Source organism: Scophthalmus maximus, chromosome 10 (assembly GCF_022379125.1).
Source record: "Scophthalmus maximus strain ysfricsl-2021 chromosome 10, ASM2237912v1, whole genome shotgun sequence".
Classification (NCBI taxonomy): domain Eukaryota; kingdom Metazoa; phylum Chordata; class Actinopteri; order Pleuronectiformes; family Scophthalmidae; genus Scophthalmus; species Scophthalmus maximus.
In genome coordinates this window covers 9991961-10015512 of record NC_061524.1, presented here as the reverse complement: position 1 = coordinate 10015512, position 23552 = coordinate 9991961, and the positions used below count along the sequence as shown (strand labels likewise).

Sequence of the window (23552 nt, the reverse complement as noted above, 5' to 3'; positions counted from 1 at the left end):
GATAAGACGTTGGGTTCAAGGTGTGTGTGACTCACTTCATGTCTGGAAAAGACCCACTGTTCTATTCCTATTGCTCTCTCAGCACACATTAAATACAAGGCAACACATTCAAGACTGTTCTCTGATGGATGCATGAATGCAAATTTGGGAAATATAATGTCTGATGTGAAGTAGGAAGGAATTAGGGAAAAGTTGCCACCACTTTGCAAAGAGGGTAGATTTGTCCTCATTGTTGCTGACAGATCCTTGTTTTGCTTATTGCTTCTTGTTAATACGAGACGAGCCTACAGTACAGATGTTTTCAAGTGTTTTGGGTTGTTTTTGGAAGGGGATGGTGAATCCCACAACTTGTTTGCTTAGAGGATCTATCTTAAAACTGAACTCCCAGTCTCCTCTGGTTTTCCCCTCCTCCCTCCCCCTCACTCTCTCCATCCTCTCCCCCCTTCGCTCCATCCCTCTCTCTATCTCCGGTCTCCCTGCTGCTTTCAATGTGCTGTTGTTGTTGTTGTTGTTGCTGAAGCGTACTTGTTGCTCTGCTCATTAGCACAGATGACACTTCCATTCCACTGTAATGTCGCAATACACACAGACCAGAAAACATTTGCGACCCTGATCAGCAGCTGATCGATTTCACAGCCTCATTCTTCTTCATATTGCACGTCCATAAATCTGTTTGAATCATTACTTAGGAGCACTAATCTTTTTTTGTGCATTTATTCATTTTTAAACATTTTCTACAGTTGCTGAGGTGAGAATTGCTGAGATTGCGGAAAGTTAATTCACTCCGATATTTGCTCTTATGAGAGCGCCGCCCCTGAAGAGCGAGGGTGCTGGTGTCGGCAGGGAAAGCAGCATGTCGGCTGTGTCAGAGGGGGAGGCGAGCGACGTTATGTCACCCTCCCCTCCTCACCTCCTTATTTTACAGCAAGCAACTGGACAGGTCAGCCGCCATTGGCTGCACCTCCTCCACTTGGGCTGCCTTGCCTTTTTTAGCAGTCCCAAATGGAGCTGCAAATTCCATGTTGCTGGCAGCGTGACAGACTGGGAGATGGGAGCCAGCAAATGGGAGATTAGAAGAGGGCCAGCCACCAGTAAACTGCACAATGGGCTCTCCAACCAGCACCGGACTGGCCTGACAGTTGTCACCTTCAATTTGGAATGATTAATCCCCCCATGAATAGGGAATCATTTGTGTCCTTCTCTTTATAATTACTCTCTCGCTTCCTCCGCCTTAAAAACGTGCTCTGTCGTATGATGTCTGCGAATGTAAGGAGGGCAAATGAGGCATTTATTCTTTAACCATATATAGTACTCTAAAAATATTTTTAAAAGAATAGTAAAAGAGCTACAAGAACTAGTTTTGACACTTTTGAACCTTGAGTTTGTAAACAAGATTGCTGGTGTCTCTCGTTGTTCTGGTTTATTGAATTCTTCCTCCTGATCCTTTTTATATTAGGAGTTTTCATATATTCACTGTGGATTTAGGAGGGACAGACTGTAGAAATACTCTAGATCTCTGTTTTGGGAGTAAAATAATGTCCCTCCTTTTTGTAAAATGGTTTACAGTGCTGTGCAGTCTAGACTGGAGGATTCATTGCCCCTTTCAGACAACTCTCTCCCCCATTTGCACAACTATAAATTGTGAATTCATTTGCTGTTGATGTTCTGCTACCTCATACCAAGTGGAGTGTTTCCCCAGGTCGTGCTCTGGTTAGATTTTTTTTCCAAAGCGAGAAGAACAGTATTGAGGTTGATTTGAAAACAAATGGTAATTTGTATTTTTTCAAAGTAAATCTCTCAAGCTGATTCAAGTCTTTACTGACAACCCAACTGGGATAGAATGTATTACATAATATTATATATTTTACGGCTGCAACGCACTAAATAAAAGATATGTAGTTTGAAAAGATGTCAGAAATACTAATCACAACGTCTTTAAGCCCAAGGTGACTTCTTTCTGTCTGTTCAACCGACAGTTCAAATCAAAATTCACATAAGAGAAAAATTCTTTATTTATTATCAAACAACCTGCAGATAAAAAAAAACAACGGTCTAATATGTTGCCACATACTAATCAGACTGTTCCACAGTGACTGGAGTTGGTTTCCATTATTAATTATGGCGATAAGAGCAGGAAGTGGACGGGAGTTCAGGTGCTGATGTTTAGGCTCCGTCACACAGATGATTCTCTGCTCTCTCTTCACGTCTGGAGGAATGCATCACCCCACTGTGGCCTGAAAGCCGGTACTGTTTATAGACGGGCCAGTTGATCAGGAGACACATGGAGGTGGTCAAACAAAGCAGTTGGTCAGCGGAAGCACATTATGTAGGTCACAGAGATAGTGGCAGTTTCACCACACAGGTTGAAACCCGGATGATCAAACATCAGATCAGAGTATAAATCTCCCAAAGGGGTGCAACATGGAGAAGCGGATACAATCCGAACTCGTCTTTAATGAGCCATGTTGTCCTTTAAAAAAAAATGGGGGGGGGATAATAGTACAATATAAAGAAACTAGTTCCTTTTCCCAGAATTCAGTTGTTCAGTGGCGAGAGCTGCCAAGCGTCAGGTGGTGGCTGTCTTCACACGTGGCCTCATGCTGCCGCAGCCGGCCTGCGAAGGGTTAATTCCCCCTCGGAGGTGCTCAGGTTTCCCTCCAGCTGTCTGTACTCTCAGCTGTTTGTACTCTGACCCCGAGCCTCACACAGGTCTGACTCTGCTTAGCCTTACCAGCACGCACACACTCACACGCACACGCGCACACGCACGCGCACACACTCTCCGTGCTGCTACTGTGGCTAAAAGTGCTACTTGTGCCACCACGCCACACTGCCGTCGGCTCTCTTGACGTACTCAGCTGTTGGCTTGAGTAATGTTCTGCTTCTCCTGGTACCATCTTATAAACATTTCTGTGACCTGCTGTCATGACGTACATTATTATCCGCCCCCAGTGCGAGAGAGTAGAGCAGCTCCCATTTGCCTTCCGAACATCGACGTGGCGACTATCACAAAATGGCAAAGTCTCTCGGGACAATGACAACATGGTGACAGTTGTGGCGCGGTCTCCCTGGGATAAATAACAGGGACGACAGTCGTACAGTAATTGGCTTGTAGATTGTTGTTTGGATTTATTTCTGTTGTCCTTGCTGGTTAAAAGTCAGAATGACCCCCCCTTTAACTTTCCAGATGCTGTTTAACTAAAGAGGTGAAGGACCTTGGACTGTCAGAGCGCCGCGCAGATCTGAGCTGCAGACGAGCTAACTAACCCGCTCCGCACTCGGCGTGATTCTGGTTTAAAACGACACCTGCTCAGCCATCTGTCCGTCCTCAAGTCCTGCTTAGAGTAGTTGGGTCTTAAGAGACTTGATCGTTTATTTTTACACCTTCTTACATCTGTTTTCAAACTCATCAAAAAGTTAAATCATAGCAGTGAAGCGTACTGAAAGACTTGCTTGGATATTAAGATGTGAGTACAGTGTAATGTGGCTGAAGACTGGCAGCTAATCCTTATAAATTAGCTGCATGTTTTCATGGCAGTGTGTGTCGGAAGGCCTTATCAGTGGAGTCCATGCTGGATCCTCCACCTCTCACCCATGTAATCAGTGACATATAAAAACCAATAGTGCTCTGCGGGGAGAGGTTGGCCCAGTCTGCTTACTCACTATGAATGTCACAGAATAATTCACGCTCATAAGTTTAAATACACTGCGCCACTGTGAAGACTGATTGGCACCTACGTCACAAGCTTTGTCCCAGCTCCGAGGCTGGATCCTCTGAAGGATCCGGTGTCCAGACCGACCCCTTGTCACGTCAAATATCAATCACAAAAAGTTTATTATGAGAAGCTGCCCCTCAAATAGACGACAAAGTAGAACCACCACTGGGAAACTGGGGCAAATTCTAGAGTTTCAGGTGCAACTTGTGACATTTCTCTTCAATGAATGATGGACAACCAACAAACAGTATAGTGCGCCCCTGCCGGTTAATGTGGTGTAACTTTGTATTTCTCAGTGATTAAAAGAAGTGACAGACATTAAAAAGAAATGGTAAAAATCAAAGCAGAAGGGGGATCTGGCTAAGACATCCTGACTTCCCTTCCTAAATCAACCCCCGAGACGACATCATCCAGGTTATCTTCTTGGAGGATATCATACAACTGTTCTCACAGTTTATTTGTTGAGTTTAAGTGATCAGTGACAGGGTATTGTTTATGTATAGGATAGGCGGGAGGGGAGAATGTCAAACGGCAAGGCTGAAGAAGGGCCCAATGCATTATGGGATACTGACTGCATGGGAAATTGTGTCAGGCAAAAGAAGGTTGCATGTGGTGGTGCTTTGACATGGGACATGTTTTATGATGCCCCCTGTATTTTTACAAATGTGGAGAATCAAAGGATCCAGCATCTGAAATGGGAAGCAGCATATGTATCGTTGTTGGATGTGCATGGCCTCTATACTTAGCACTTTTTCAAATGCTCGCCCATGATTAATGTTAGATAAGTGGGATTATTCTGCCTCTATTGATTTGTCACGTCTCTGTATCCATATCCAATCATCTGGAATCAAACCCTAAAAAATTTTTTTATTGAACCCACAGAAATGCAAACTCTTTCATGCCTTCTAATATGTAGGAATATTCTCATTCTGCTATTACAGATCATTAGCATCATGTGATGAGTGTTTTTTCGTAAGTGCGGAGAAGCGGGCACGGTGGTGGGTTTGGATGTTCTTTACAGTCCCGGCCTAACGCCCACTCTGCTCTTATCCTTCAGCCCACTCACCAACACATCCTGCTCTGCTGCTCAATGGATGCTCACATTCGTGTGTGCTGTGATGCTCCAGCTCACCTCCTTAAGGTGACGTGAGCATCTTGTCTGCCTCATTTGTTCTACCGCATCATACCGTAACACGTTGTGTGTCTGTGTGTGTGTCATAGTAAGTCAGTTTCTGTCGCTCCTCTGCTGTTTAGATTTTGATTGCCGGATGTTAAGGTGGATACGCAGTGGATTCTTAGTGTTATGTCACCATCTTACCCTGAAATTCCTACCTTCGGAGTTGATGCATATTTTTTTCCTCTAACTTAAAAGCAACATTTTAGACAACAGAACGGTTTTGCTCAGTGAAAAGCTCTCTGCACTGCCTCAGTGTTTTACACATGGATGCAATTAGAGGGGTCTCGTTCTGTTTCTCTGCCTGGTTCGTGTCATTTGCTCCGAGTCCATTAAAACCCGCTTGGGTCTCTGTCGGCCATCCGCTGATCCATGAAAATACTGCAAGTATTAAGGTCTCCCCCACCTTGCTCGCAGCTGCTAGAGAGAAAAAGGCCCATTATGCTGTTGCTTCAGCTGTCCTCTTTAAAACATCAAGTGCAAAATTCAACATTTGGGAAATACTAGCAACTTCCACATGTCAAAGATGATGTCTGAAAGTCCAGTGTAGTCATGAACCTCGATTACATCCTCAAGGGTCTCTCGGATTTAACTTGAGACTTCAGAGCTTTTAACCGAAGGCCCGTGTTCTTCTTCCTAGAACAGAATCCAGTTCTATATTACGCTGCTTTCAGACTTGCACTGAAGTCTGGAAGAGCTCCGGACATTTTCTGGAATTTTTCCTGCCCGCCTACCATTTCAATTTTTGGAAAATGTCAGTGACCCCATGGAAAATCTCTGGAATTTTCATGGCTGGCAAGGCGGAACTCTCCCCTGGTGCCTCCCCTCACTGTTACGGAAATGTTCTTTCTGTGAACATGTCTGACTTGGACAATGTCCTGCTGCATTTGCCATATTGGGAACGGAAAGCTCTGGAAAATGTCCACACCAAATTTTTCAGTTCATGTCTCGAAACACCTCCAATGTCATCCAATGGTCTGGCTCTTGTCTTCCCACTCATGGTGTTTGCTTTCTGCCCACAGGACACACTGAAGCCGGCATTCACGGTAGCCAGCCTCCCAGGCTCTACCAGCCAGTCCACTGTACCCACCACCTCCACCACCATGCAGGTGAGCAGCGGACCTTCGTTTCCCGTCACCAACTACCTGGCACCCGTCTCGGCCGGCAGCAATATCGGCGGCAACAGTACCGTCCTCAAGGCCGCCGGCGCCTCCACGGGGGTCATGCAGCTGCCCAGTGGCTTCACCTTCATGCCCGGTATGTAGATGAGCGACACTTGGTTTCAGTTCTTAGTTCATTTTCTTGATGGTTTATCATAACCGGATCCTGTAGACTTAAAAAGGACACCTCTGCAGAACCTTTGTGTTTCGTCGACGTCACGGCGTTGTCTAGCTTATTAACTGATAAGAATCTGAATGGCATCTCCATGAGCAAAGGCGTCGTCTCAGGGCACAGGGGTGGGGTTTGTGTCTCTCTTCAAACATCACACGACAGCTCTTCACAGCTCATCGTCACCGACACTCAGCACCCTCGGTTTTTTACAAAGCCCCCAGTATCCAGGAGAAGCCACGTCTATTGGCGACTGTTCCTGCCTTTGATTGTCACTTGGGGACGGGAATAATTAGGTGAGAGGGACACAATAGACGTGGCGACGAGGGCTGACGAACACGGCCCATAATTAGTCATGAATATTCAATGAAGGGTCGGGGCCTTGTGCTGAAAACTATAATTGAGGTGCACTTTGTGGAGCCGGAGCTTTGTGTCAGTTTGGTCCTGAACTAGACATGACCCTTCATTAAAGGGAACCTCTTCGACACACGCCCCGGCTCAATGAGGACGTGGGGCAGCGGGCTCTGATGTGGGGGTCCCTGATGTGTTTCTAAACCGGCTCTCCCCGGTAATTATTCATGCCACTTCCTCTTCATGGTGGACGTGCTGGGAAATACTGAGTCTCTATCTGAGGGGTCTCCAAGAGGTCGACATTCTGCCCAAAGGCACGTGGGATATTTGAAATTCACAATAATTTAATACTGCCCCGTCTCTATAAGCACCATTTATTTTGGTCCTCTACAGTTTCTGTTGTTGTTACCATGTGGACGAGAGTCTGTGTTGCGTCTGTGACGCCGAACAGGCCCCGGTGCTCGTCAGTGTTTTGTCACGTGTGAATCCTTTCGGTGTTGCTCGTCAGCTCTCTGCCACAAGCGCGCGGATGGACGGACCGATGATGCCTACTAATCGCTACATGTACAATATTTTATCTGACACCTGAAGGGCCGCCTGGCACTGTCTCTGCTCTGCTTCCTCCGTCTTTTTTTTTCTTCTTCCTTTTACAACCTCCTCTCTCACCCTCCCTCCCTCGCTTTCCACCCACTCCCTCCCTCCCTCTATCGCTCTCACTGCCTCTCTCCTCCTCACCACCTGTCTGGCACAGAGCAGCAGTGCCAGGTGGAACAACACGCCCTCCCACACTATAACCTCCTCAGCTGGCGGCTTGAAAGGGCCTGTTGGCCCTACTGCAGCAACTGTCTGTGTGGAGCGTACGACCGAAATGTCGTGAGCTGAAATGAAAGGGGGAAAAATTGATGATTCATGCAACAGGAGACATGAAGTGGGTCTTCACAAAATGACATAAATATTTACAGTTAAAACATTTCTTAATATAACACAACAGATTTGCTGATTCATTTCTATATCCTTAAAAAAATTACTGCAACATACGTTTGGCTAGCACAGTCACTTGATCACCAGATAGTACAGTCATACAGTGTTGACCACTTGATTTTGATTTTTAATGAAAGTGTAAAACCACTTAGGATGAAAATGTAACACCGTCTCAAGGGTAACTGCTGGAGCTTTTGACAACTAGTAGTGCTATCAAGGAATGTTCTTGCCTTTCTTTTAGTTCAAATCTAGCACATGCACAAGGACCATAGACCGTATATAAGAATGGACTTAGTCACCGGTTCTGGAAAGGGAAGCCAATGTCAGAAGAGCCAAAAACCTGTATTCTCTCACATGCCCAGAGGGCGACTCCACTGGTCGCAAAAAGAAGTCGGTTTCAATCGGAGAAGATGACTCTACTTCTGACCTGATTTATAACGTCAGTAAACGTTTTCCTGAGGAGTTTATGGTCTCAATCTCTGGTTTCAAGTCTTCTTCAATACAGCTTGATGTTCATTTTGTGATTTATAGCCTCATTTAGAGTAAAATAGACAATAAAGCAGGGTATTCACTGGGGCATGGATACAGCATGACAGCTCCTCCAATTTATGGTTATTTATGTTTAAAAAAAAAACAAGATGGCGCTGGCCAAATGACTCAACTCAAGGCTCCAAAATGTCAGTTCAAACACCAATGGATGACGTCACGGTGGATTGCCACGCGACCCAAACCTACTGCTCATCCTTCTGTCGGTTTCATGTTCAACATTCAACAATGGAAAGGAAAAACACACAAACGATGCACAAATACAAATGTACAAAAAAAAATTGGCTGTGAGGAAGAGGATGCTCTCAACGTGTTGGTGTAACCTTGAGGTTTCACAACGTGTGTCAGTGAGAAACTTTTAAAGATCTATTTGTTGAAAATTGAAATTACTCATATTGCTTCTTGCTTCGTTACGCAGCGTTGTCTAGCCGAAGGTCTACAGACTGATAGATACAATCTTGGGTTAGAACGTCTGTGTAGTTGTGCTGAAAGAACTTTTTCACACAGTCCTATCCTTTCACGTTTAGTCTTATCCTCTTTGTGTGTTTGTGTGTGTGCGTGTGTGTGTGTGTGTGTGTGCGCGTGTGTGTGTGTGTGTGTGTGTGCGCGTGTGCGTGCGTGCGTGTGTGTGTGTGTGTGTGTGTGTGCGTGCGTGCCCCACCTCCAGCAGGCACACCTCTCCCCCCCGGCACCCCCACCATTCCTCTGAGCCAGCTGCAGCAGCACTCCCTGGCCCTCCAGGGGCAGCATGGTCAGGCCCTGGCCGCCGCCCAGCAGCCCCAGCAGGGACAGCAGGCTGTCTTCCGCTTCCCTGCTGCTGTCTCCCTCGCAGGTGACCTGCTCTGCCTGCTGCCACCACCGCTCTGCCCGCTTTTTACTAATCATAACCGCATCTCCATCTCAAGCCTCTGCTGCTAATGCTACCTCTTTACTGCTACGGATTATAATCATGCACCTAATTCTTTGATAACTAATGCCTCTTCTTGCACCATAACTTCTTCTACTCCTGCTAATGCCAATTGATGTACTGACAGTGCTACTGTATGCCAGTTCCACTACTGTACCTCACACTCCCCTACTGCTCTTCCCCCTGTGTGTGGGAGGGTTCGATGACTTACTGTGGACACCGTTTGCCCTGTGCGTGTGTCTCCAGGAGCAGGCATTCCCCAGCAGCTTCAGGCGATCCAGGTCCACAACACCCAGTCCAGCGACAACAGCTCCGAGATCTCCCACACCTCCACAAACTCCACCGGTAGGTCACGTCCCCTCTCCATCTCCTAAACACCTCTGTGTAATCAGGTATTTCTTGGAGAACCAGCTCCATTTAAGATACCATGCACATTTGTGCTCCAAATCAAGTGAGTGAGATCCGCTGAAATTATTGTTATTTAGTATCAGCAGTATCCAAGATTCATTTAATGTAATGAAAACATACAATAACATTTATGACATTTGACTTGTGTTAATTCGCTAACAGAAATGTAAGTTTAGCCTATAAATTGCAAATATGCGGCATCTCCATGAGTGGAAATGGTGTCTTACTTTGTGCAGACAAATTTTCCACATTTTTAATTGTGGAACTGTTTGTTTTTTTCATACTGTTCTTTGATATGAGGAGTGAGTAGTTGAATTTAAATAGACATTAAGCGCCATCTGCTGGCCAACACGTGTACGTACCTCTGGAACCTCAGTGTGACGTGCTTTCTGTCCGCCCCCCCCACCGCTCGTCTTCGCAGCAACGGTGAGTCTCCCAGCAACCATCGTCACCTCGTCAATCCCCACGTCCGTGGCGGGTCACATGATGTACCCGAGCTCCCACACGGTAATGTACGCCTCCACGCCAGGGCTGACCGACGGGGGGCTAGCTGTGCTCAACGCCTTCTCCCAGGGCACCTCGGCCATGCAGGTGTCCCACGCACAGGCTCAGGACGCAGGTGAGACTCCGGTCAAGGAGACGCACTCTCTTCACTGGGTAATTGTAGAGAGAGTTTGCTGATGGAAAACCCAATTTTTTTGTCTCCTCCCAGGTGGTGTCCCTCAGGTGTTCCTCACAGCACCTCCCGGCACGGTGCAGATCCCCGTCTCAGCGGTGCAGCTACACCCAGTACGGCAAGATCTGCATTTTACAAGTGAAACTCTCATATTCCCTCTGCAACCAGCATGCCACGTGACCGCACTAATGCATCCTAACCGAGCACTGGCACACAAGAGGCCGCGGGGTCGCCACCCGCTGCCTCTCTGTACGAATGTGGGTGATCAGCTGTCAACTTGATTTGCAGGAAAACACACACACATGTAGACTAAACAAAACACCAGTGACGCAGTGCATGGAGCTGAGAAGTTTGACGTTTTATAAAAATCTGATCTCATGAAGGAAATTGAGGGGGATTTCTTTATGTAGAATCAAGCTTTATTGATTATATACAGCTGGAAAGGCCCTATAGAACTTTAGGTTAGAAAATGATTTATTCTAAAATGCACACGACAGAATTATTTCATAGAGTTAGCATCTTAATTATTACAGAAAACCTCTCTTAAAGCGCGCCGTCGCTCCTCCGTGATGAACAGCATGCTGTGTCGCAGGATGTCCATCTGTGCCGGGGTGTGTTGAGACGGTTTGTGATTGGCCGTGTGATTGGCATTTTAATTGACCCTGTTACTTTGTGCTGACATGGCCGCGTTGTGTTGTTTCCAGATGGTGATTGGTCAGCAGTCGAGCAGCAGCAGCAGTAACTTGACGGAGCTCCAGGTGGTGAACCTGGACGCAGCACAGAGCTCGAAGAGCGACTGACGGACGGCTGGAGACCCAGGAACACACACAGACAGACATCTCTATTTATTGATGCCTTCCTACGGTTTCACATCACACTTCTGAATGTGACTTTTCAGTATATATATATATATATATATATATACACACACACACACACACACACAAACAATCAAGGGCATATGTGTGGCTGACCCTTATACGGTATGTTTTGGTATATAAATATATATATATTCGCAGATGCATAGAAAATGTGTCACTACGCCCATCATCGAGCGGAACTTGTTTTTTAATCCCGTTTGATGGTGTCATTTTGTGTGTGCGTGTGTTGTTTTTTCTTTGAAAAAAGTGTAATTACGTGTACACACTGCGAGGTGCCACAGCTTCACACCAGCCAAAGAGACATTTTGTTTGTCTGAATGTTCCAGTGTGAGCAATTTGTGCACAAGTGTGTGTGTGTGTGTGTGTCTGTGTGCGCGTGTGCATATCTGGGGTTTGTAAATGGGCGGGGAGACTCTTGTTGACTTTGAAAAAAAATAAAATAAAAAAAAGAGGGAGGCATTTGGAAATGTACATAATTATTATTTTTTTTAAATGATAACCTGTATTTTTAGCCTGGTTTAGTTTGTGCAACAGCATGTAGTTGTTTTTTACGTAGTGTTTTTTTGTATGTACATGAAAACGATTTGCATAAAGAAAATGAATTATTTACATGAATATGTAAATTAATTTAATATACCATTTATGTTATGCTGTTGGAAATTTTCACTGCAAGATGGAGAAAGAACGCTGGATGTCTTTCTACTTTTTTTTTTCCTTCTGTTGTGACACAATTCTCTTTACCAGCATCAACTACCTGCATCGCAAAATGTAAATCATAAGATATGAATGATTTAGTGTAAACATATTCTTTGCAAGCACTGATGGAATCAGTTTTGCATGCAATGCTTCCTAACCGCTCCGTGATCTTTCACTTTTGAGTGTAGAGATTATTCAGATTCTGACAATCTGATGGAATATAAATTCCATTCATATCAAATTTTAACCATAAAGCTACATCTATATTTTTCATCAGCGTCCACACACAAATGTGAACACAATTCATAACCATCACATAGCTCAGGTGACCTCAGACTGAATTTGTTCACTCATTGTGTGATTTGATTCTCTGGATAAAAACCAGAGAGCAGAACAGGTTTTTATGATATCTGAAAAATAATTGAACTTTTCTTAAAAAAAAAAAATAGGTAAAAAATAGTTAAACTGTTACACTGATTTGCCTTCACCAATCTGCAGAACTTTTGTTATGTGATAGTCTCATGTTAAACAAGACGCCGAATACAGACTTTGAAATCCCACTTAATGTTTCCTTGTATGGAAACACTCGGCTGTTGTTCAGCTCAGTCTCGGTGCTGTAATATTACAACAGTATTGACTACTTTTTATGAGGACAAAGATCTCGTCATCTGGTCAAGTGACTTTAGGTGTTTCAAAATACTTGTATACTCCTTTAACTAGAACTGTAAGACCCTCACTGACTGCAACCTCAGTGTGAACTAGAGCAATTATAAAGAATGAGTTATTCGACTGAGAGCCGCCTTTCTGCACCGCTGTGCCTCTTTTCCATGGCTGACTCCTAAATCTCAGCAGGGCAAGGAAAATGTAGGATTTACTCCTTTTTTCCCCCCCCAGACCACCTCACATGACTTTGGACCTGTCATAAAACCCTCAGCTGTGCCCGTGGGGTGAGATTTTCTTTTTTTGACTCATTTCTACAGTTAGCCGGATGACCTGGCATGGCGGGCTCGGAGCCAAAGAGAGTCTGACGGAGGATGAAGTGCCCCGTGCTGACTGCTGTTCACTTATTCACTAGCAGAGCGAGGTCACTTTCACGCTCGATGTTCTCCGCTCTGTTGTCGTGTCATCCCGCGGTGCTGTTTGAACAGGGAACCGCTCAAAATCTCCCACTTTCATCTGGTGGTTATTAGAAACACTTTCAAAAGGAGATTATTGAGCCTCGTCGTTGACAGAAATGGATATTTTGTGTCTTTTTTGTTTTGTTGTACAGACATTTTGTAATAGTAACAAGATGAAACAATGGAGTGTTGAGAGAACGACCACATATCCTGCTGAAGACCTTTATCTTTTTTTTTTTATTAGGACGGAGTATGTTAAACAAACCACATTGTCCTGAATGAAACCTAAGTCAATGTATAACAGCAGTGATGAACTGAAGACAGCTGATGAGGAATAAATGAACAGTGCAGTGATGGTTTCTGGTTTCTGTGTGAAGGACTGGAAGGAGAGAGGGGGAGAGCATGCACCTTATCTTAGCATTTCACTTATGCATTGCACATTATCAAACTGGCCGTGAGGTCGAGAAAAAGCCTGACGAGACTCGTCCAGTTTAACGCCTAGGGGAAAGCAGCGATGAACGTGATGAAATGCAGCAACACGATACAGTGGCTGGTCTGAGTGGACAGTGAGAGAAGAAAATCAGTTGGCAAATCAGATTTTTGACTATACTGACAATCCTGTACATCTTCACAAACCAAATCAACAAAGCGATAGAAGCACAATAAGATCATAACAAACTGCAGCGCAGCAGAAAACCCCTCAGAGATCCACAGAGTGAAGTAAGGCATCAGATCAACCCGTCAGAACAAAGTGCCGACGGCTCAAAGCCTCAGACGACTGCTCTTCCTCTTTTCTTTCTTTCAACAAAGAAAAAAATTATGTATACGCATGCATTTTACACCAGGTAATATATCTCCATTGCTATTGTACACATACAATATACAACTGTACAGAAAAGGTCTGAAAGATAGTTGATTTAAAAAAAATGTGCATGATTGATATTTTCCAAAAAAGGTTTTCCATTAAAATAGAAATGTTACTCCTGGTACAACCTAGTTTTTTGTTAGTTTTTTTGGTTTATGAAAGAAAACTTGAAAAAAAAAAAGGAAAAAGCTTTTGTTGTGTAAATTTACATAATCAACAAAGGATGAAGAAAGACAATGTGCAAATCTGATTCCATGCAAGCTGTTGCATAATGTAGCTTAGGTGCTTGAGTGATGTGAGGACAAGTGTGGGACAAGAACTGAGAGGGTGAAAAAAAAAAAGAAAAGAACCAAGGCTCAAGACCAAAGACTCAATGAACAACTCTGCCCAGTCTCCACGGCAACAACAACTCACGCACACCTAAACAAGCCAAACCCACCCACCAATCACAGATACATTCACACTGCGAACATAAGACAATTATCAAAGTTGATTTAAGTAGCATCTTAATTTAGAAGGATTAAAATCTCTGACTTTGATTTAAAGTTACCGACGCCATCCAGAGACCCAGACAAACGTACGACCAGACGACCCGTTAGATCAACACGCAGAACTGAGTACGTTCCGCCGTCATTCAAATTCAGCATGAAAAAAGTAACACTGAAGTAAACGCAACACTGCATAGGAGGAACACAGAACTCTGAGGATACTGCAGCCAGTGGCTTTTCTCTTCGTCTGACTTTCTTCTTATCTTATTTTTTTCTGTAAATTACTAAATAATTTAATCTGATTCAGGAACCACTGCTGTAAGCTGCGTCATGTCCCAGAGGTTTGTTCCTCTGCGCCCTCCCATTAACTAGAGTAAACTAAATATTGATAGATTATCTCTTCAGTAAATCAAACACTGGTGTGTGTGTGAGAGAGAAATGCAACAATCGGTCTGGTGAATGAGATTTCAGAAGAAAAACTACTGAACGATCAAAAACGCGTTGTTTCTTTCCACAAAAGCAAACGACCGAAACAAAGCATGAGCGAACTGGAACAACGTAACACGTGCAACGCAATGCAATGAGATTCGTGTGCAAATTCACATAACTTTGCGAAAGTTCACCATTTCACTGAACGACATGAGATGGAGGGTGACGTCTTTGGGCGATGGTGGTTACAGATGAGCTTCGACAGCACAAGCGATTAATTAAAAAGGCAACCTGAAAGCAAACAAATAAATAAGTTGACTTGGCATTAAAACATGAACTAAAGTACTGAACTGCAGTATCATAAATACTGCAGTTCAGTATTTTTGTAACTACACGCGCGCACACACACACACACAAGGGTTGAAGAGTAGCTGGGACATTTTTTCTACAGCCTCTTGTCTTCAAACAGACATGTGAGAGTGCTGAGATAAAAAAAGAAGTTTCAGAAGGAAACGGTTTTCTGTAACTGAAAGGTGTGACAACACACTAAGGCATTTGACGTTTACAAATGGTCGACAACGGGACAGAAAATAAATACACAACATCTTCCCCCCTAATTACAGGGCTATCATCTTTTGGCTGGTGAGAGAGAAAGATGGTGGGGGTGGGGCGGGGAGTCAGGATAGAAGACACAGAGGCTGAAAAGAGTCCAGTGAACATCTTCTCTCTGCACCTCAGCCTCTATCCTCCTCCTCCTCTTGTTCTTCCTCTGCTAGCGGGGCAGTGTCCGTGCTCTGACCTGCTCAAAAACAAGAACAAAGGCTTCTCATGGTAGAGCCCGAGAGGCCAGAAGACAGAAGAGGGGGAGTGATGAAACCTGTCCGTGTGGTTTCTTTAGCAGTCTTGCAGGGTGGAGCAGTTAGTGGTATTGTTTTGCCGACCCTGTGCCACCGGTACCAGCAAACCCCCGACAGCCAGGTTTTTATCCTGACCCGTCGGCCCGGCCGAGGCAGATGGATGAGCAGCAGGAATGATTACGGTGAGGAGGAGGCGGCTGCCGCATGGTATTTGACGAAGGCGATGGCTGCCAGCTCTTTGCAGAACTCCTCCAGCACAATCACCCCCTCCAGCAGAGTCATGTGGTCGATACTATCGGAGGAAAAGGCAGATTAAAAGCTGCATCCACCAAAGTAAACACAGGAGAAAAGTGCACCGAAGTGTGTGGAAGTACGTACGTGATGCCCTCTGGCTCCAGCCCTAATAATCTCTTCCTCACAAGCAGCAGTTTGGGTGTGAAGTCGGGGATGTGATGAATCCTCAACATGAGATCTCCCACCACCTAGCACACGCAGGAAACGCAACGCAGTTACCACAACATCATCATTGGCTTCCATCCTCGAGTAAAGACATGACTGTGATTACCGTAAAAACAACAAAAGGACATCACCATGGACAGTAGCTGCTTCCTGCAGCTTCTAAACTGCAGCTTACACTTTGTGCCACTGGGACGGATTTCAAAGAAAAGCAGTTGGACTGACGCACAGGACGAGACAGTCAGAGAGGTGCTGCTGCAGGTTGCAGCACGCACACACGATTATTGGGAAGTGGAATTCAGAGAAACACTTGCACTGGCAGTTAAATGCCAAACGCTGTCTCAATCACGACTATGTTTTGTCGCACAAACCTTCTGAAATACAAAACTGAACCTGACAAAAAAAATCAAGCGAGAAATTCTCAAGTAACAGCGACGGTCTTCTTTGGGAAAGGAGGTGTCTGTTATCGGTGATGGATGAGACGAGCACTGTGGGATCTAGATGGGGGTCTCACCCTGACGATGACGGAGAACAGAGACCTGCAGCCCGGGGCCAGGCTGATGTAAGGGTCCAGCTGGTACTCGTGCAGGTGGGGGTGTGGTAACAAACACAGCTTGGACAGCACCGCGGTCACCTGCAGGTTCACGTCGTAGGGCTGCAAGACAGAAGAGACGTCAGAACTGTTGCTAGACACAGTGACATTGATAAATAAGAGAGAGTCTCACATTAGTCAGAAGGTGTTAATGAGAAATGCGACAATTGATATAACGCTCCCTTGTAGCGTTTAGCAAATCAAAAGAAATATCTGATTTCCCAAAAGGCACAAGAAACCCACTGGCTGCCAACAAGTGCATTTTGCTTCAGAATCTCTATTAGTCTTCACCATCCAACACCATTTGACTCATTTGTTTATGGTGAGCACTTTTTTCCTTCAAATTAGATGGAGCGGCCTCCATCAGCCGCTTGTTTGCATTTTGCAGTAGTGGAAGAGCAGTGCTCGTCACAAGACGGCCTCTTGACGATTCTGTACATGCAGAAAGCTGAATCTATTCACTGGAATCTGGATGTACACGTCAAACGCGACTAACCAGTTTATCTCGCAACACCTTGGCCTGGTAATCTGACCATCTGAGATGCATCGAGGTTTAACGGGTCTTGGCGTTTCCATCAACTTTAAGGCAGTTTCATTCTAATTCAAACAGCTGTTCTTTTGCATTTGATCACTTTCACTGTGCAACACATGCGGATTAGCGGAGCTTCAACAAGGCAAAAGATATTTCATACAGACACAATGTGGGGCATTAAACTGACCTGGTCTAGGATGCGACCCATTCGGTCGAAGAGAACCTTGAGGAAGTGTCCCTCGAAGAAGGGGGCGTCCAGGTTGCACTTCTCAAAAGGCTTTGGGTGTCCCCTCCAGTCCCAACGCTGGCAGACCCCACAGAAGTCCCTGAACTGAGGGGAACAATCAAGATAAGTAATGAGTGACAGAACCTCTGAAGCTGCCTCAGCACTGACAAGAAGGTAAGAAATGCAGCATGAAAAAAAAAACTGATGGAATTTTTCACCTCAATGTATCAGAAATATTAGAAGCCTTAGAAGAGAGCTCACCTGTCGGTGTGCGTCTCTGAGGTAGGTGTCGTAGCCGGTGCCTTCAACCTGATACGATGACTTGGCCTCATCAGGCACCAAACACAAGAAGCTGCAGAAATAAATGTAACAGTTGGAACTTATAAAGCAGGAGGAGCAATGCTACAGCGGTTATGTCTTGGGCGAGAGCTGCTCCACCTGTTAACTATCTTGTGGACCTCGGTCTTCCCGTCAGACTTGGTGTGATCGGGACTCTGTCGTGGAGAGGAGCCGAGCCAGTCGGAACCAGACAGCCTGCTGTCTGGAGAGAGGTCGTCGACAAACAGCGGATCCTCTTCAAGGTCTCTGGAGAGACGACACACGCTCATTAGAGTTAAAATTATATTGATCAGATTTCAAGTATTTCTTCATCACGCAATACGGCAAAACCTTGCGGTTGTAATATTTTGGAGTCATTTCATCCATAAAAACATTTCAAATTGATATTTAGAAAATGGGCTAATAGCAGTTTATGACACTTTAAAGTTATGTGTCAGCTTTGGATGTGGTTGTATAATTTGGCAGATGGACAAAATGGGATATTCTTCTGAATATAGTTCAACTCTTCTGTAAACCTATAGAGTCACGAGGGTTTGTCTTAATTGATTTTCATTCATCTTTTTAAACTAAATCCAATAAAAAAACAAGCAAATTATTGCTAATCATTTTTCAGTCTCCCAAGACTGACACTGTATCATGGTGGTAAGTGGATGACTTTTATTATCGTGAAACCACTTAGTCCCGGCTCAGAAGAATCCCACCGAACACACAGAGATGAATACGTGGCAGAACATCTGAAGAACACCGCTAGTTGATGCATTGACTTTATTTCTGTTGGACTGCGTTTGTGCAGAGCATTTTATTTTCTTCAAAGTGCATGTGAAAGCAGGCAGCTCGGCGAGGTCAAAGGTCCTTACACGGCATCGTGGGGCTGGCCGTTCTCCAGGGGCTCCCGCTCTTCCTGCGGCTTGTTCTCCAGGTAGTTCCTTTCCTCCAGGCTCCGCAGCACCAAGCTGTGGAGGATGTGCTGGTTGGGCTTCTGGATCAGCTGCTCAAACAGCCGCAGCGTCATGATGCTGATCTGGGGACGGGGGGAAGGAACGACGCTTAGCTCCCACTTTGAATCCACAGCAATGTGCCAAGTATTCGCTCACTGACAGAAGTAGGCAGTGGATGTGACTCATCCTTCTCTTGTGTGATATAAATTTGTGCAGTGGCTCTTGTCAGATGCTAATTAAAAGTCATGTGCTTTTGGTTTATCACATGATTCCCTGGAACTCAGAATCTTTGGAAGGCAGATGGACATTTGTATGGAATTAAGGATATTCACAATAATGCAATCAAAAGGTGTAATAACAAATTCTCATCAGCCAGAGGTGAAAGTTGAATGTTGAATGTACCCTGAATTTTTAAAAAACAACCGCGTGATAAGTACCTCGTCTGATAGGTGGTCACAGTGCTCAATGAGTCGGTGTCTGAGCGGATTCTGAGCGACTGTCGCTGGAGTCTCTGGCTCTCTCTCCTCCCCAAGCAGGAAGTAAACCATCTCCTGCATCAGAGCCTCGGACGTCACCTGCCTGATGATCCTGTTCAGCAGGGCTGTGGAGGTCAGGATACCCACTTCGGACCTGTGAGCATGCAGAGGCACAGCTCGTGCGTTGACTGAGCAGTCACGAAACACAACACACTGACAACACTCAGAATCTCAACACGGGGGTGATTGATGACTTACGTCTGCATGAGCTGCGGTTCCATCACAGACACAAAGAATCTTTCCCTCACTGCCTTTGCCATCACTGTGGCTGCAGACTGCAAGACAGTGAAGAAAAACAAAAACATGCCGTTCAGCCTTCTGTGGCGTTCAGATACAAAAACAACTTCCTGGATAGAAGTTCTTTGAATCTGTCAGTTATGACTACAATGTGACGCATCGTGAGACAGTGAGTCAGCAGTGGTTTAGGACCTTGTGAGCCTCCTTGATGAGCTGGTCACAGTAATCAAGCCAAGACAGGAAGGAGATGAGAGGCCTCTTCCCTGTGAAGATGGCAGCGTCCTCCTTCAGGTTATAAACATCCAGACTAAAAGAAAGAGAGAGAGAAAACGATAAGATACAACTCTATTTTATCCACAAGGAATATCAATTTACTGAGGATGCTATGAGTGTAAACTTCAGATAATCAAGCAATTGAATCATTTACAAGTGGTGTTCAAAAGGAATTGCAATTCTGATTTCATTAAAAATAAATGTACCCCCAGTTGACTGACTCCACTGTCTCAATGTCCAAGGGGTCCATGGACTGTGGCAGGGCTTTATAGAAGGAGACCAGTCTGTCAGTCAGAAGCTCACAGAGCTCAGTGTTTTCAGTCAAACACTTGGCAGCCGAAGGCTCTGGTAAACTGACGAGCAGCATTAGGCCCTCACACGCCTTCACCACTATCCTGCCATCCTGAAAAGATAAGAGATGGATAAAGAAGGAGAACATGGGTCATGGACACTAACTTAATAAAATACATTAAATACTCAACTTAAATCATAGGTTACTCACAGGGCTCTTTGTGAGGTTGAGTAGAGAGGTGACGAGATTGTAATTGTTGCTGTTATTATTGTTGCTGGTCGGACTAGAGGTGGAGGCGGCAGCAGTAGCCTGTGGCTCCTTTGGGCAGCCAGCCTGTTCCTCTGCTGGAGACTGACCAGTGTCCGGAGCCTTCACCCTCTCTGTTCTTTCAGGACTCTTTGTCTCAGGTCTCTTTGACTTGTTCTGCAAGTAATGTCACAAATTAATAAAACCTTTTCTGAATGAAGTGCTTAAAAATCATCTTGTAATGCTCTTGCTAGTAATATATACATATTCATATTTATGAATGTGCAGCTTCTTTTCCCTCTCTGGTGTCACCGCAAACCCACCTCGAGGAAGAAGTTGACAAGGTATGGGTCCTGCTTCAGTTTGGCACAGACTATACAAAGGAACTGGATCTCCTCATTTTCCGTAGGAGCAGCGAGCACATCCCCACAAAGACGGACCAGTTTCTGAAAGCGCAATTTAACAAGTTATAAAATTATTACATAAGCTGTCAGTTAATAAGACTTCTCTGGGGAAAGTACACTGAAATCTAGACTGCAGCATTTCTCACCTGTACAGGTCTGTGGACATTAATGTGTGGCAGGAGAGGCTGTCGAATGTGTGCTAGCAACTTTGTGTAGAAAGTGAGCACCTGCTGCTTCATGCCCGGGGGACACTGATGGAGAAACACACAGAATATAATTTATTAGGTGCATTCCACATGCAGCAGACACGACTCATTTGTTAGCTTTTCAAATTCACTGTTGACCTGATTGCACACCGAGAGCTGTGCCCAGCCACCCCCACCTCCGTAGGCTCAGCGCACGTAATTAGTTTATTCTCAACCCTGATTTTTTTCTAGATTTCATCCAATACGACATATGCATATTTAGGTGCCCTATCACGACATGTATATTTTCCATAGTTCATGTAGTTACCAAAACATGACTGTCTTACATCGGCCTTGCCCAAGGTGTAGAGAGTCTCCAGGATCTTGTGGTGTAGGAGATACTCCATGCAGGGACCCGTCTCTCCAGAGTCCCTCTCCCCTTCCTCCTGGGTCAGGATGTCCAGCATCTGTTCCAGGTGGGATGGGATGTTGGTGTCTGTGACTGGTGCTTTGTCATCTAACAGAGGAAACACAGAAACATGTGAGCACCTGTTTGTCCACAAGATACTAGCACAAGGAAAAAGGCCTCTCATCTTGGGTGTAAAAAAACCACATGGGCACTTTTATCAAACTACTTTACCCGTGAAAAGCTCTAGCTTTTCTTCATCTGGTTGCTCAAAAATGATCACAGATTCAAAGATTCTGTTCACTCAAATCACATATCTGCAAAGATTGCTTGGCTACGTAATACACAGAGTACAGTTAATCCTACGTTGTTTGGGTAATGAATAAGAAATTTCCTGATCCAAAATATAGAAAGACTAGATGTCAGCAAGTTCAAGTGAAATTGGGAAAAAGTGCATCTCAACTGCAACATGACATAGACACAGAGAGTTGTACTAGATTTCACCGGGGGAATAATAAAGAAGCCCTGTCCTAAACCGGCGCTGCAGAGTTGTTGAATTCTACAGCTGACTCAACCAGGACAACATTCCCAGCATACTTCACAGTTAGGAAATGTTAGACGTGCAGTTCAAGCTTTAAAATGCTGCCATTTGCTTGCTTTTCAATTAACTAAGTTTACAACTTGCCATGAATTATTGGTATTCCAATTATACTAGTATTCTACAGATTATAATAAAAATAATACATTTATTGAATGCATCATCATCTGTAACAACAATGCTGTTACATATATATATATATATATATATTAAAAAGCCTATTTCCCCATTTGAACTCACCAAACGTTAGACTTGTGCCCCTGGTAAAAATGAAGACATCAACATTTGCAGGCAGCCCTCACAACAATGAATCCACCTCTGTGGATATCGGGACCATAGCAAGGTGTTAGTTCATTGTTTTCTTTTCTTACCTGAAGTCTCGATGTAGTAATGCGTGATGGCCTTCCAGTGATAGACAAAGTCCTCCTGCAAGGGCAGCGACGGGGCGAGCTGAGAGAGACAGACATATGGTGCATCAGGTCAACATAAGCATGGTGCATGTTTATGCTGCTGACCCTGGGAGAGTCTGCCAATCATAATACCAACAGGCCCGGTCACTTATGGATTGGAAACGGAGACAGAAAACGTGTTTGGGATTTTAGTGGCTTAATGTATTAGTTTCCAATAAAATCCTCCCATTGCTTAAATGTGTCTAATGCACGAGATGACGTCAGTGTTTCTAATGCACGAGATGACGTCAGTGCCGTCGAAAGCCAGCACTTTTCACATCGTGTACAATTAAAACTTTCACTTTCAGGTGACATAACGGGAACACTGAGCATGGGCCGTGTGCTCTGTGCGGATTCGTTTGACTGAAGAAGTACCAGACGTTTCTCTGGTGACTCGCGATCACACCTGAAGTAACGAGGGTTCTTTTCAAAACGTCTGTTTGCGTGGAGCCCCTGACGCGAAGCAGCTGGAGCACAGGCGTCAGGCAGGTAACTACTGGCTCCTAGCCAGTTGGCAGGCAGGCTAACACGAATCATTCAACGTTTCTCACGACCGAGCTGCGACACTAGCCACTGACGGTCGCTTTGGCGACTGACGTCGAACCGTTGGCGCAACGTCCAATGAGCCTCGTGATTAAGAGCCCGCTGCTCGAGACGGTGCTAGCTAACAGGCTAGCGACGGCGTTAGCTTAGCATCTCACGGCGGTTCTCAGCTGACGTCGCGGGCTAAACTAGCTCGGTTCGTCGAGGCACCTTTGACACCGTTGACATGCTGCCGTTAATAAAATGGCCTCCGGGAGACGTGTTGGTGTTCATCACAGTTGGACGGTGAAACAGACACGCGCAGATACACTCTGGTCGACAGGAAGTGAAGAGAAATTGTCAACACAAACACAAAACGCTAACATCGGGCTAATGTGTTAGCTCGCTGGTTAGCAACACATCCCCGACACTGACGTGTGGAAACAAAAGGCCCGTTCCAAACAAAAACACCCGGCACACGCGAGCCGGCCAGCGGGGGAAATGTGAAGACTCACCGCTTCCACGGCGTGCTGGAGAATCGACGTGAATTTGGAGAACATTTTGTTCTTCGACTGGACGATTTTCTCCCGAGAAGACCTAGAGAATTCCTCTATCTTCTTCTTCCTGTTGCCGCCGCCTCGATCCAGATTGGTTGCATACAGTGACCCTTGTAACGAGAGAATGGAGGTGAGCAATAAAGCAGAAAAAAGGGAAAGGAACGCGTCGCGCACGCTGCTTGGCCGCAGGAGTCCGCGGGGCCTGGCACCACCACTGTAAACAAGACGTCTCCAGACTCCAGGCGCGTCCGCGCTCACTTTGGACACGGTGGCACTTCCCACGCCAAACAACGCGCGCGCGCGGCCGCCAGGGGGCGCGAGGACACAAGACACGACCGACGC

At 45.3% G+C, this 23552-nt stretch overlaps 2 protein-coding genes across 9 annotated transcripts in view; one reads left to right on the top strand and one right to left on the bottom strand.

Moving 5' to 3' along the window:
• The window catches only part of srfb (serum response factor b), a 21446-nt gene extending 8309 nt beyond the window's left edge, over positions 1–13137 (top strand). For 2 of the 7 annotated variants that reach the window (XM_047335317.1, XM_035607157.2), the window contains exons 3-8: positions 5913–6147; positions 8765–8929; positions 9251–9349; positions 9834–10031; positions 10125–10201; positions 10793–13137. In XM_047335317.1, the coding sequence (XP_047191273.1) occupies positions 5913–6147; positions 8765–8929; positions 9251–9349; positions 9834–10031; positions 10125–10201; positions 10793–10888 (870 nt within the window). In that variant the 3' untranslated portion in view covers positions 10889–13137. Of the gene's footprint in view, positions 1–4773; positions 4858–5912; positions 6148–8764; positions 8930–9250; positions 9350–9833; positions 10032–10124; positions 10227–10792 lie in introns of all 7 variants that reach the window. The other 5 variants (XM_047335316.1, XM_047335314.1, XM_047335315.1 and 2 more) reach the window with 5 other exon arrangements.
• Positions 13002–23552, bottom strand: fhip2a (FHF complex subunit HOOK interacting protein 2). 2 transcript variants are annotated; one of them, XM_035607155.2, is made up of 17 exons: positions 23169–23552; positions 22054–22132; positions 21026–21195; positions 20640–20744; positions 20413–20535; positions 20054–20266; positions 19758–19954; positions 19471–19585; positions 19240–19316; positions 18943–19135; positions 18425–18588; positions 17667–17813; positions 17490–17580; positions 17190–17333; positions 16393–16533; positions 15801–15904; positions 13002–15714 (listed from the first exon to the last, which is right to left on the bottom strand). In XM_035607155.2, exons 1-17 carry the CDS (start codon positions 23211–23213, stop codon positions 15600–15602), a joined length of 2223 nt encoding a protein of 740 aa, XP_035463048.1. In that variant the 5' UTR covers positions 23214–23552; the 3' UTR covers positions 13002–15599. The 2 variants fall into 2 exon arrangements, with proteins under 2 accessions (XP_035463048.1, XP_047191269.1); XM_047335313.1 differs by lacking the exons at positions 22054–22132; positions 23169–23552 and having other exon boundaries at positions 21007–21141.

Coding starts and splice junctions, on each gene's coding strand:
- fhip2a (XM_035607155.2), bottom strand. CDS start 23,213: ATGTTCTCCAAATTCACGTCGATTCTCCAGCACGCCGTGGAAGCG. Junction 19,955..20,053: donor TCAACCTCACAAAGAGCCCT/GTGAGTAACCTA, acceptor TTATCTTTTCAG/GATGGCAGGATAGTGGTGAA. Junction 17,814..18,424: donor GGCCAGCCCCACGATGCCGT/GTAAGGACCTTT, acceptor TCGTCTCTCCAG/AGACCTTGAAGAGGATCCGC.